General features: G+C 53.8%; 2 protein-coding genes across 2 annotated transcripts; one reads left to right on the top strand and one right to left on the bottom strand.

The window, feature by feature from the left end:
- The first annotated feature begins 1342 nt into the window (after window positions 1-1342).
- On the top strand, window positions 1343-2278 carry LOC104127280 (olfactory receptor 14A16). Its single transcript, XM_035895468.1, has one exon. It carries the CDS (start codon window positions 1343-1345, stop codon window positions 2276-2278), a length of 936 nt encoding a protein of 311 aa, XP_035751361.1.
- An 8051-nt stretch (window positions 2279-10329) lies between these two features.
- LOC104127279 (olfactory receptor 10C1-like) lies at window positions 10330-11277 on the bottom strand. The gene has a single exon (XM_009639934.1). The coding sequence runs from the start codon at window positions 11275-11277 to the stop codon at window positions 10330-10332; it is 948 nt and encodes a 315-aa protein (XP_009638229.1).
- Window positions 11278-12108: the final 831 nt, after the last annotated feature.

Raw genomic sequence — 12108 nt, 5'->3', positions numbered from 1 at the left:
CCCCAGGGACACCTGGAGGGAGCCCAGAGGGGGAAGAGCAAGCACTGCCTTGGACTAGTCCTCTGCTGCGGGGCTGGGCTCCTGGGATGGAGGGAGCTCATGGCAAGTGGGCAGCACTGCAGAGCGACAGCTCTGCCCAGGAGCAGCTCCTCTGCAAAGGGCAGCAGGGCTGACGGTTCTGCCTGCAGGCATGGAGGGGTGAGGAGAGAAGCAAGAGACCCCGAGAGCTCTCTGGAGAAGAAATCTGCACAGCCCTTAGCACAGTAAGTCTCTGGCTACAGGGCAATGCACATGAGTTTCCTGGAGGGGTCTCCTAGAGCTGGCACATCCCAGGGCAGATAGGATCTGGCAGGGTGGCTCTCAGGGGTTCTTCTGTGTGGAGAAGGACGTGCTGCAGAGAAGGGCTTCCCTGCTGCACCCGCTGAGGGACAGGGCATGACAGCTCCCTTCTTCCAGGTATGGCTACAGGGGTGTGCTGCCAGGGGTGCCCAGGGGTCCTCCAGAGCAGGGTCCCGGCACCGCAAAGGGCTGTGTGCTGGGGCAGGCACTCTGCTGCCTGCCAGGGTCAGAACCCAACCTGCCCCGGGAGCTCCCCATGGCTTTTTGGGGAGAAGCTGTGGGTGGAAGGAGCAACCCCCAGCAGGGCAGGGTCCTTCTGCAGTTGAGAGGATGCTGCGTGGGTCAGGGCTGCTCACAGCTCCATATCACCCCCAGAACATTATTGAGGGAGTTTTGAAGAGGAAGATCAAGGTGGGGGATTCCTGAAAGGGAAGGTGTCTGTGCTTTAAGGTTTCTCCTCTTGGTTATGCGGGTGGGCAGCGTGTGAGCTGGGAATTTATTTCTCTGTTCTGAAGAAGGCACGGATACCGCAGATCCCATTAGGACTTTTCTGAGATTCCCCTGAGACCCTGCACACACAGAGATGCCCCCTGGCCCCCGCCAGGGTTGTCTACCTTCCATAAATGCCCCCAGGAATGAAAGAGGCAGTAAAACAAAATAAAGAGCCAACACTGTTCCGCAGGTGAGTGGACAGAGAGTGAATACTGTGTCAAGTCCATCCCGAGTTGATTCAATCACAGCTCACGCCTTGTTCTTATTTACCCATGGCTGTAGGGCAGGACTGACTGCCGCAGAGCCCACTGCAGAGTCCTGTCCTCCCAGGGGCAGCCTCAGCCCCCACAACCCAGTGCCTGAGCAAGGGAGCTGCTCAAAGCTCTCTGAAAAGGGAGAGGGAGTTTGGGAGGTTAAATGAAAAAAGGCTTTGCTTTTGCTCAGAGATGTCTCCCCTGATTTGTCCCTGCCTTTTCCTCCTTGGACAGGTCCCCTTGCCCAGAGGCAGCAAATGTCCAACAGCAGCTCCATCACCCAGTTCCTCCTCCTGGATTTTGCAAATACACCGCACCGGCAGCTCCTGCACTTCTGGCTCTTCCTGGGCATCTACCTGGCTGCCCTCCTGGGCAACGGCCTCATCATCATCGCTGTAGCTTGTGACCACCGCCTCCACACGCCCATGTACTTCTTCCTCCTCAACCTCTCCATCCTCGACCTGGGCTCCATCTCTACCACTCTCCCCAAAGCCATGGACAATTCTCTCTGGGACACCAGGACCATTTCCTACTATGGATGTGCTGCCCAGGTCTTTTTCTTTCTCTTTTTGATGTCGGCAGAATTTTCTCTTCTCACCGTCATGGCCTATGACCGCTACGTTGCCATCTGCAAACCCCTCTACTATGGGACCCTGCTGGGCAGCAGAGCTTGTGCCCACATGGCAGCAGCTGCCTGGGGCAGTGGGTTCCTCTATGCCTTAATGCACACTGCCAACACATTTTCACTACCCTTCTGCCAAGGCAATGCCATAGACCAGTTCTTCTGCGAACTGCCCCAGATCCTCAAGCTCTCCTGCTCAGACTCCTACCTCAGGGAAGTCGGGCTTCTTGCGGTTTGCATCTCTCTTGCTTTTGGGTGTTTTGTTTTCATTGTCCTGTCCTATGTGCAGATCTTCAGGGCTGTGGTGAGGGTCCCTGCTGAGCAGGGATGGCACAAAGCCTTTTCCACGTGCGTCCCTCACCTGGCCGTGGTCTCCCTGGTTATCAGCACTGGCATGTTTGTCTACCTGAAGCCCCCCTCAATCTCCTCACCAGTTCTGGATCTGGCAGTGGCTGTTCTGTACTCAGTGGGGCCCCCAGCAGTGAACCCCCTCATCTACAGCATGAGGAACCAGGAGCTCAAGGATTCCCTCAGGAAACTGATTCAATCACTTGTCCTTCAGCAGCAATAAGCTGCCCATGTCTCTTCCCAAGGGTTTTGGGATTTGGGCATTTGGTTTGTGATAGCCATGGTTGTCCAGGAATGTCTGCATTCACCTCACTTCTCCAGAGACATGAACCCAGTCTGTCCTACACAGAGTCCTTCATACACGTCTCTGGCACGATGGTGCAGCTGATTTCCCATGTCACACCTCTGTAATAAAAGTGGATTTTCCTAGTGCCAGTGTCTGGATGTTGGACTCCTCTTCCAAAGATGAAGTCAGGAACTGGCTGAAGAGGCCGTGCTGCTGTTCTTGGCTTCTCCATGGGCTCCATGGCGGGGGGGCATGGGATGATGTGTTGGGGAAGGAGGCCTGGGCAGGGTGATCTGCTCCAGTGGAGGTGGTGAATGATCAGAAGGGATCTGCCTGAGACTGTGTCCCCATGTCTTCCAGGCACCCCAGACTGCTCACTCTGCAGAGCAGCACCAGCAGCTCAGGGCTCTGTGGCAAGCAGAGGGAGAGGGTGGCCAGGCCAGCACAGACACATTCCCATGGGGAAAGGCTGTCTTGGGGAAGGGACATCGCTGGAGAAGCACAGAGGAGCAACTCTGCGCTTCCAGGGAGGAATAAATGACAAGGAGAAACCTCTTTCTGCATGCACCAGCTCGGGGCAGGCTGGTCTTTTGCTGGTGAGATGAGAAGAGCCGAGAGGTGGCCGGGCTGGGCTGGGAAGTGCCTGGGAGAGGAGAACAGCAAAGTTAGCTGAGCTGTGTGACCATGCAGGGTAAGGACTCACACCAGGGGGTTTGTGGCGCACAGCCAGGGCTCATGGAAAGGAGCAGAGACATAGCAGCGCCGGAAAGAGAGGGCTGCTCTGGAACAGTATTTGCTGCTCCGTTGCTTGGCCATCCAAGGGACAGGGTGGTGACGGGGCCAGGACAGGATGAGGGGTGATGGTTTTAAACCAAAACAGGGTAAGTTTAGACTGGATCTAAGGAAGAAATTCTTTACAATGAGGGTGGTGAAACACTGGCACAGGTTGCCCAGAGAGGTGGTGGAGACCCCATCCCTGGAAACACTCAAGGCCAGGTTGGACGGGACTCTGAGCAACCTGGTCTGGTTAAAGGTGTCCCTGCTCCCTGCAGGGGGGTTGGACTAGATGACCTCTAGGGGTCCCTTCCAACCCCAGACATTCTATGATTGTATGGAAGTCAAGAGCAAAACCAGCTTTGATCATTTGTTAAGAGAGCAAGGCTGAAGAAAGAAAATGCAAGGCTGCTGCTGACCGGGAGGGTAATCTAATAACAGCAGACTGGATGGGGCTGAGGGACTCGATGCCTTCTCTGCTTCAGTCTTCACTGAAAAGGTCTTCAGGACTCTGCACTCAGGGAGAGAGCTCGAGGAGGAGGGGAGTACATATTGTCAGGAACCTCATGAAATCCCACCAGGACAGATGCCAGTTTCTGCCCCTGTGGGAGATTAAACCTGGCAATGGCGGTGGCTGGGGGAAGAGACTGGTGGAGAAGACCTTGGTGGTCAGTGATGTGGGGAGGAGGCAACCATGTGCCCTGAAGCAAGGGAGGCCGACAGTATCCTGGTCTGCATGACGAGGAACATGGCCAGGAGATCAAGGGAAGGGATTAGCCAGATTACTGCATCCATGATTCAGATCCCCAAGAGAGAAAAGATGTTGGCACGGTGGAGCAGGTTCAGTGAAGGGCCCCCAAGGTGGTCAGGGGCTGGAGCACTTGGCCCTTGAGGAGAGGTCAAGTGGCCAAGATGCCAAGAATGGAAAGATTGGGGGACCTCATCTCAGCCTGGCATTATCTATGAGAAGGTCATGGAGAATAAGGAGCGAGTCACTTCATCATGGTGCATGGTGGGAAGACAAAACCGATGGGTGGAAGGTGAAAGAGGAGAGGTTCGGCCTGGAGATCAGGAAGAAACTTTTTCACCGTCAGTTCACTCCTGATTAAGTGGCCATGTCTAAGGGCAGCTTTTTCAGCAGTCTGTCTGGACGTATGTCCCTTCCCATGGCTCTCCAGCCCCCCCTCTGAGAAGTCTCATTAACTCCTGCGTCAACTCCTCAGTTATGTGCGTATCTATCCTTTCCTAGCTCTCTGTCTGAACCAGCTCTTGTATGGATATCCCTAGCAGAAGGTGGACCTCATGCGATGCAGCGTGGACTTGGCATAAGGTTGGGGAGAGTGTTTTAAAGCTTATTGAGTTGCATCATGTGTAACTGTTGGGTTTTGGCAATGAGGAGAAGTCCTCCTGTGCCTGGGTGCAGCCGGTTCTCTGAGGAAAGACGGTGGGAATTGATGCCAAGCAGCTGTAACCTCCAGCTGCAGCCTTCAGTGGAGAAGTCCGATGTGAGGACAAGGGGTGCAAGACCCAAGGGGCCAATCAGAGAAACGCTGGGGTTGGGGAGGTGAGGAGCAAGGTTGTCCATAGAGCGTCTGGCCTCAAGGGACTGCCTTCCCTACCTCTCCAGACCTCCTTAGGTGACCCTTTAGACAACATCACCTGGAGAATGCTGCTATCACATCTTCTGTAGAGGGAAGAAATAATAAAAACTGACCTTACAAAGTAAAAATCCTTTTATCTCAAAAGCTCCCTGAACTCTTCCTCTTTAACTATCACCCTGAAACCTCTCCAATTAGCTGTAGAAGTCTTGAAGACTTGAAGAAAATTGTGGGAAGAGACAAGGCACCTGAGGGCTCTCTGCCTTGTAACAAGCCCCATGGTGGTTTTAGCGCTGAGTCCGTGGACCTGCAACACTGAGAGGAGCTTGCACAAACTGCAGAAGGAGGCGAAGTCAGAAGCAAGCACTGAAGTTTCTTGGAGCATTAATGAGCCCCACTGAGGGCCATTACCAAGACAGCCTCCCCACGGACTCGTTAGAGCAGAAAATCGGAGGCAGTGATGACAGGCAGGCAAAGGCAAAGTGCCGGTGGCTCTGATGCTGTGTAAAGCCTTGGTGTGTTCTGTCAAGCCAAAGGCCAAGCTCTGACCCCAGCCCCTCAGAAGAGAGAACCTGTCCATCACACGTGGCTCAGGGCTCTTCCTGGGATATGGGGGTGATGCCAAGGGAAGGACAACACTACGTGACCTCCTGGGCTCCCCAGGGGGGTGCAAGTAGGCAACATGGCCCCAGTGCCATGAGGACAATGTGACTCCTCATAGGCCTTGGTGGCAGAGACATCAGCCATAGCTGAGGGGACAAAGACCTCAGTTCTGTCAGGGCCCTTCAGCCTGTCCAGCACCCTTGGCCATCTCCACCATAGGCTGTCCTGTGCTCTCTCTTTCCCACTACCAAAACACACGCAATCCTCTCGGAAAGGAACCATCAAGCTTTCTCAAGCTACTACTACACATTCCTGAGCCTCCACTTCACAAGGCCAATGAAGCCCCCACCTCTCAGCCTTTCCACACATGGCTCCTAGCCCCACCTTGGCAGACCTCCCATGGGACCACTCCAGTTCCTCCCCGCTCCTCTAGAAGAGGGACCCCCACACTGGGACACACTGTTCCAGACGTGGCCACACCAATGCTGGGTCACGCAGGGTCATAACTCCCCTTGCCTGGATGGCCACACTCCTCCCAGTGTAGCCCAATATGCACATGCCCATAATCATGTTTAGCATCACTGCCCTCTATGGCATCCCTCATAATGCCCAGGCCTTTCTCCTCAAGGTTGCTCCTCATGCAGTTCAGGTCTGAGCCTGCCTTCATATCCCCCGAATGTAGAAAATCAAAAGATCAGGAGGAGAAGATCCCGGCTCCTTGGAAAACTTCCAGAGATTTCTGTTGGCCAGATCGCGGAGTTTCTCAAGGCCCACTTGGGCTGAAGATCCAGTGTTTCAGCCTTTAGTGTGTGCTTGCAGCTGGCTCACCTGACACATGTGTCCCTGAGAAGATCAAGGCATGAAGAATTTAAAGGACATGACAGATAGTAAATTAAAAGAGGAGATATTAGTTAAACAAAATTGCAGACCGAGGTAGGTATTACCACGGTGACCGTCCCAGAAACACCGAGTGAGGGCACGGTGCAAGCAAAACCAGGCCAATGAGGAAAGGTTAAGCAGGGGTGAGATGTTTGGGTGGGAGGGCACGAGAATGATCAAAGGGAAGATCTTGGGAAGGGCAAGAGAGGGAAAAAGAAAATACAGGGTGAAGGCAAGGATCTGGTCACGGCTCTCTGGGGGTCGCTGTCCATCAGCCCTTTACCCGAGAAAGACTGGCTGGAGTGGGACACAAAGTTGCAGCTGATCTGACCGTCCTTAGGTCTGACTTATTGACATGGTCACAGGGAACCCGAGAGATTTCCCTACCATCATCAAGGGACGAGCCCTGTAGGAGATGGAAAAACAGAATCCTTTAGACTGGAAGTGACCTCGGGAGGTCTCTGGCCCAACCTTCTGCTCACAGCAGGGCCAGGTCAGGTCACACCAGCTTGCACAGGGCTTTATTTATTTTGGACCTAAAAACCTCCAGAGATGGAGGTGGCACCAGCTCTCTGGGAAGCCTTCTTCTTGCTCGTTGGCCCTTATCCTCGCATCATGCACCACAGTGTCACAGCCTGACTCTTCTGGTTACTCCTCTTCTCATTACTGGCTTCTCCTGGATCTGCAAAGGACTTCAGCACTGTGAGAATGGCATCACCCTCCTGCCATGGCTTTCTTGCCTGTGTCACCCTCACTTGTCACTGTGGTGTCATGCACAGGGGTTGCAGGCTGTGAGGAGGGCCCGATCTCAACAAGTAGTCGCTCACAATTAAACTTTGAACTCAAAATGTTTCAGGCCCAAGAGAGAACATCCACCGCTAGGAGGGGCTGGTGCTGGGCGGGGGGGGAGCATGCTCGGTTGTAACCCACGTGCAGAGGAGGAATTCATGACTCCAGGAATCACAGTAGCTCTCGTCAATAGTGAGAGACACAGCAAAACATTTGGGTGAGAAGGGGCCTTGGAAGTCCTAGACCAACCTTCCGCTCACATCAGGATGAGCACGGAATTCGCACCAAGTTCCACAGGGCTTTGCCCAGCAGTGTCCTGAAAAGGTTTTGAAATGGGGGCTTTGTTTAAGATTGTCAGGAGAATCCTGGGTGCCCTCTGAGGAAGCCAAGGGTGCTAGATAAGGAGAGCCACAGCATTCCTTGGCTCCCAACAAGCTGCTACCAGCCTCTGGTAGCTTCTAACAAAGTCCTTCTCCTGTCTGTGACCACAAGGTGCATTGCTGAGAGACTGCTGATGCTATTCCAGCCCTTGGATTCTTCCTCCCTACTGCTCTTCCAAGCAGGCACCAATGGCACAGCCAAGCTTGGAACTACCAGCTGCTCAGCCTCATCTTGATCCCTGGGAGAGCGATGGAGCAGCTCATCCTGGAAACCACTTCCAGGCACGTGAACGGCAAGAAAATAGTCAGGTGTAGTCAGCATGAATTCACCAAGGGGAAGTCATGCTTGACTCACCCAATAACCTTCTCCAAGTGAATGATTGCCTTTGTAGACAAGGGGAGAGCCATGGCTATTGTCTGCCTTGACTTCTGCAAGGCTTTTGACGCTGTCAGCCATAAAACGCTCACAGAGAAGCTGTTGAAGTCTGGGCTGGATGAGCAGACAGTGAGGTGAGTTGAAAACTGGCTGAACAGCTGGGCCCACTTACAAAAACCTAGTTGGAGGCCAGTAACTCCCAGTGCACCCCAGGGGTCAAGAGGCAATGGGCAGAAACTGAAATACAGGAGGTTCCCTCTGACCATCAGAAAACACTTTCTCCCCGTGAGGTGACCAAACACTGCAACAGGTTCCCCACGGAGGTTGTGGAACCTCCGACCCTCGGAGATATTCAGAAGTCATCTGAACATGGTCCTGGGTAAGCGGCTCTAGGTGGCCCTGCTTGAGCAGGGAGATTGGACCAGATGCTCTCCAGAGGTCCCTTCCAACCCCATCTGTTCTGTGATTCTGGGTTTCTTGAAGTCCCACAGTGCTGGGACACCAAGATTGCCCTTGACGCCCCCCAACCAGGCAGGGCTGTCACCACAGTCACTGCAGAGACTCTGGGAACACAAAAGGCGCCATGGATGAGAAGTGTGGGGTACACACCGCCACCCCAGCTCTGTGAGCAGGCCCTCTGCAGTCAGAGAAGCTCCCTAGGGTTGAGATGGGACTCACCGCTGCTCACAGGGTCGGGGGTCCCTGGGGACTGCAGCCACTGGCACCACCAGCCAGGAACCCCGAGACACAGGGCTGCGCGTTGGGTCCCTACACTGCAGCTCATGGTGCCTCCCCTCCTATGGCACCAACCTCTCTCAGGAGCAGCACCAGGTACATTGCTCCCTGTCCCGGTAGAAAGGGGAGCTGCTGGAGGTCTTCTCTGTTGAGTCTGCTTTGCCCATTAAGGTCACGGGTGAGTGATCCGCCTGTCTTGATCCCAACCCATGAGCTTTTTGTCTTATTTGCTCCCTCTGTCCTGTTGCCTTACACATAAGGGAGAGCACACCCCGGAGCAAAGCAGAGCTGTTTCCCCTCTCCTCCACGCTAAGCAAGCCCTCCGCACATGTTGCGTTGTTTGACGCAAGTGGAAGCTTCTCGTACCATGGGGTGCAGCAACAAGGAGAAACAAAGGTTGGGCTGGCAGGAAAGGGAGGTGGCCACCAATGATCGAAACCAAAGGAAAACAAAAGAAAACTCGCTTCTTTGGTCTGGCTGTGGGGTACCAGGGCCCAAACTCCTCATACTTTGATTAATGTTCCTGCCATGAGACGCAGGCTGATTCCCTCTGATGCGCAAACCAGTACCTCGCCAAACCATGTTTTCTTGCCATTAGGTTTTATTGTTGATTAAAGCACTAGAGAGGAGAAACGCACAGAATTTTTAGCGGGGGGAAAGCATAACCTCAGAGACCCATCCACACACGCACACATAGCCCCGCGCCATCCTGGCCAGTTGGCTGGCAGGACAGAAGGCACTTGGAGAGCAGGGTGCCTGGAGCAGACAAGCGTGGAGAGGGACCGCTGGTCCCCTCGACCAGCAGGCAGAGAGAGACGGGGTGTTGAAGAACGCAGGCAGGGTATGCCGAGGAAGTGCCAGGGCTCTTGAAGTACTGATTGTGGCCTTTCAGTAATTAAAGGAAGCCTATAGGAAATATGGGCAAAATCTTTCTAGTAGGGACAGCTGTGACAGAACATAGGGTAATGGTTTTAAACTGAAGCAGGGTAGGTTTAGACTGGATCCAAGGAAGAAATTCCTTACAATGAGGGTGGTGAAACACTGAAATGAGGTTACCCAGAGAGGTAGTGGAGGCCCCATCCCTGAAAACATTCAAGGCCAGGTTGGATGGTGCTCTGAGCAAGCTGATCCAGTTAGATCTGCTCCCTGAAGGGGCGTTGGACTAGATGACCTCTAGGGGTCTCTTCCAACCCAAAACATTCCACGATTCTATGATTCTAAGAAGACAGGAGGGTCTCCTCATGTGCTCACACCCACCACCACCCCAGGGTGATTTCACGAGAGCGGCCCCTGTCACATCAATTCCATGCCTTTCTGAAATGCAACATTTTTGTCTTTTTATAAGAGGTTGGAGCCTGCAGGGCTCATGCTGTACAGTGCTGGAGGGTTCTGCTTTTCCAGGCCGTGCTCAGTCTTTCCCAGTCTCAGCTTTAGGGTTGGGCTTTTCTCCTTTTTGGGGAACTGCCTTTCTTGGTGATGCTCAAAGCCATCTTCTTCCAGCTCTCAAGGTTACACTTCCTTGGTGAACAGTACCTGACCACCAGTGAGCTGTTTATAGTCCTGGGATGACACACGTCACGCCATAACAAGAGACCCCTGGTCCCCAGCTCTGGGTCAACCAAGTTCCCATAAGCACCTGATAAGCCTCCCCTGCTGAGACCAGGACCTTGCATGGCTGGCCTATGCGAAATGTAGTGTCAGCAGCAGTTGGCTTAAAACCTGTAGCGTGGTACAGGCAATACTGGTTTTGCCAGGCCGTTGGTCAACAACTCTTTAGGGGAATTGGACATCTCCTGATGTGGATGCAGTGGGAACGATCAGGAAGGAGGGCACAGGAGCTGGACCATGAATCGTCTAGGTGGTGCAGACCCTAGCAGTGAAAGCCCTCCTCAGGCTCTCCCTGACTTCATGGTTTCTCAGGGTGTAGATCAAGGGATTAGCAAAAGGAGTGATGACGGTGTAAAAGAGAGAGAAGAGTTTGTTCAGGGGCCTCAGCGTGTCAGTGTCTGGGAGGACGTACACAAAGATGATGGTTCCATAGTAGAGGGTGACCACAATGAGGTGGGAGGAGCAGGTGGAGAAGGCTTTGTGCCGGCCAGTGGAGGATGGGATTCTCAGGATGGCCGCTATGATGCACATGTAGGAGGTGAGGGTGAGGAGGAAGGGGGGCAGAGTGAACAAAGCAGAAAGCAGCAACGTCACCAGAGCCATCAGGCTGGTGTCAGAGCAGGACAGTTTTAACAGTGGGGTGAAATCGCAGAAGAAATGGTCGAGGTCAGTGGGACCACATAGGGTCATGCCTGACATCCAGTAGGCATTGGCAACGGTGGACAGGAACCCACTGATCCATGCCCCAGCCGCCAGGTGAAGGCAGGACCTGACCCTCATCAAGGCTGCGTAGCGCAGCGGTCTGCAGATGGCCACGTAGCGGTCCAGCGACATCACAGCCAGGAGACAGCACTCGGCTGCTGTCAGAGAACCAAAGCAATAGAATTGCAGGATGCAGCAGTGGATGGAGATGGCCCTGTCCCCCGTCAGGAAGCTGGCCAGCAGCCTGGGCAGGATAGTGGAGCTGTAGCAGGCCTCCAGGCAGGACAAGTTGCCCAGGAAGAAGTACATGGGGGTATGAAAGTGCCAGTCAGCCGCCACTAGCGCAATGACGGAGATGTTTGCAGCCATGGTCATGATGTAGATCATCAGGAAAAGCAGGAAGAGAGGAACCTGCAGCCCAGGGTGATGGATGAATCCCAGGAGGGTGACTTCTGTGATGGATGAGCGATTCCCCGCGACTGCGTTTTCCATGAAGGACCCTCTGGGGAAGGAAAACACAGCCTGGGGAAGATGGGAAGATGGTTAACACAGGTAAACCAGCAACCGCCTCCAGGTGGCCCTGCATGAGCAGTGGGCTTGGACAAGGTGACCTCCAGAGATCCCCTCCAACCTCAGCCATTCTGTAATTTTGGAAAATAGCGCTCTCCCCACTCCCTGAGTGGTGCTTTTCTGCACTGAAATCTCTTGAGCTCAGGCATTTTTTTCTTTTCTTTCTGTTCCAGGATTGTAATGTGCCAAACATTATGGCCTGATCTTACTTAATTACTGGTTTGGTTGGTGAAAAAAGCCTCCACCTAATGGAAGATTCCCTTATTCTTCCTACTTGTGATACCGGTGCTGTGTGTGAGGGACACAGTCCTGTAGGAAGGAGAATTGCTGTCTCCAGTTTCACTTAAGTTGCTTTTTAGTTGGGCCTGTTGCAAAAGGACGAGGGGCGATGGTTTTAAACTAAACCAGGGCAGGTTTAGACTGGCTGTAAGGAAGAAATTCTTTACGATGAGGGTGGTGAAACACTGGCCCGGGTTGCCCAGGGAGGTGCTGGAGGCCCCATCCCTGGACACGTTCAAGGTCAGCTGTGACGGGGCTCTGAGCAACCTGACCGTGTTGAAGATGCCCCTGCACATTGTGGGGGGGTTGGACTGGGTGACCTTCAGAGCTCCCTTCCAACCCAAGCTAGTCCGTGACTCTCAGTGATACTGCGCCCCAGCGGACTGCTGCTGTGTGCCCCGAACAGCGCTCATGCACAGGGATAAAACCACTTTCCTGTCTGCTCACACCCGTTCACACACACGCGGCGAGCGT

Source organism: Egretta garzetta, unplaced genomic scaffold (genome assembly GCF_000687185.1).
Source record: "Egretta garzetta isolate BGI_Z169 unplaced genomic scaffold, ASM68718v1 scaffold1555, whole genome shotgun sequence".
NCBI classification, from domain to species: Eukaryota; Metazoa; Chordata; class Aves; order Pelecaniformes; family Ardeidae; genus Egretta; species Egretta garzetta.
This window is presented reverse-complemented; position numbering and strand designations above follow the sequence as displayed.

Bases quoted from the DNA above. Each gene is read 5' to 3' on its own strand.
- LOC104127280 (XM_035895468.1), top strand. From the start codon at position 1,343: ATGTCCAACAGCAGCTCCATCACCCAGTTCCTCCTCCTGGATTTTGCA.
- LOC104127279 (XM_009639934.1), bottom strand. From the start codon at position 11,277: ATGGAAAACGCAGTCGCGGGGAATCGCTCATCCATCACAGAAGTCACC.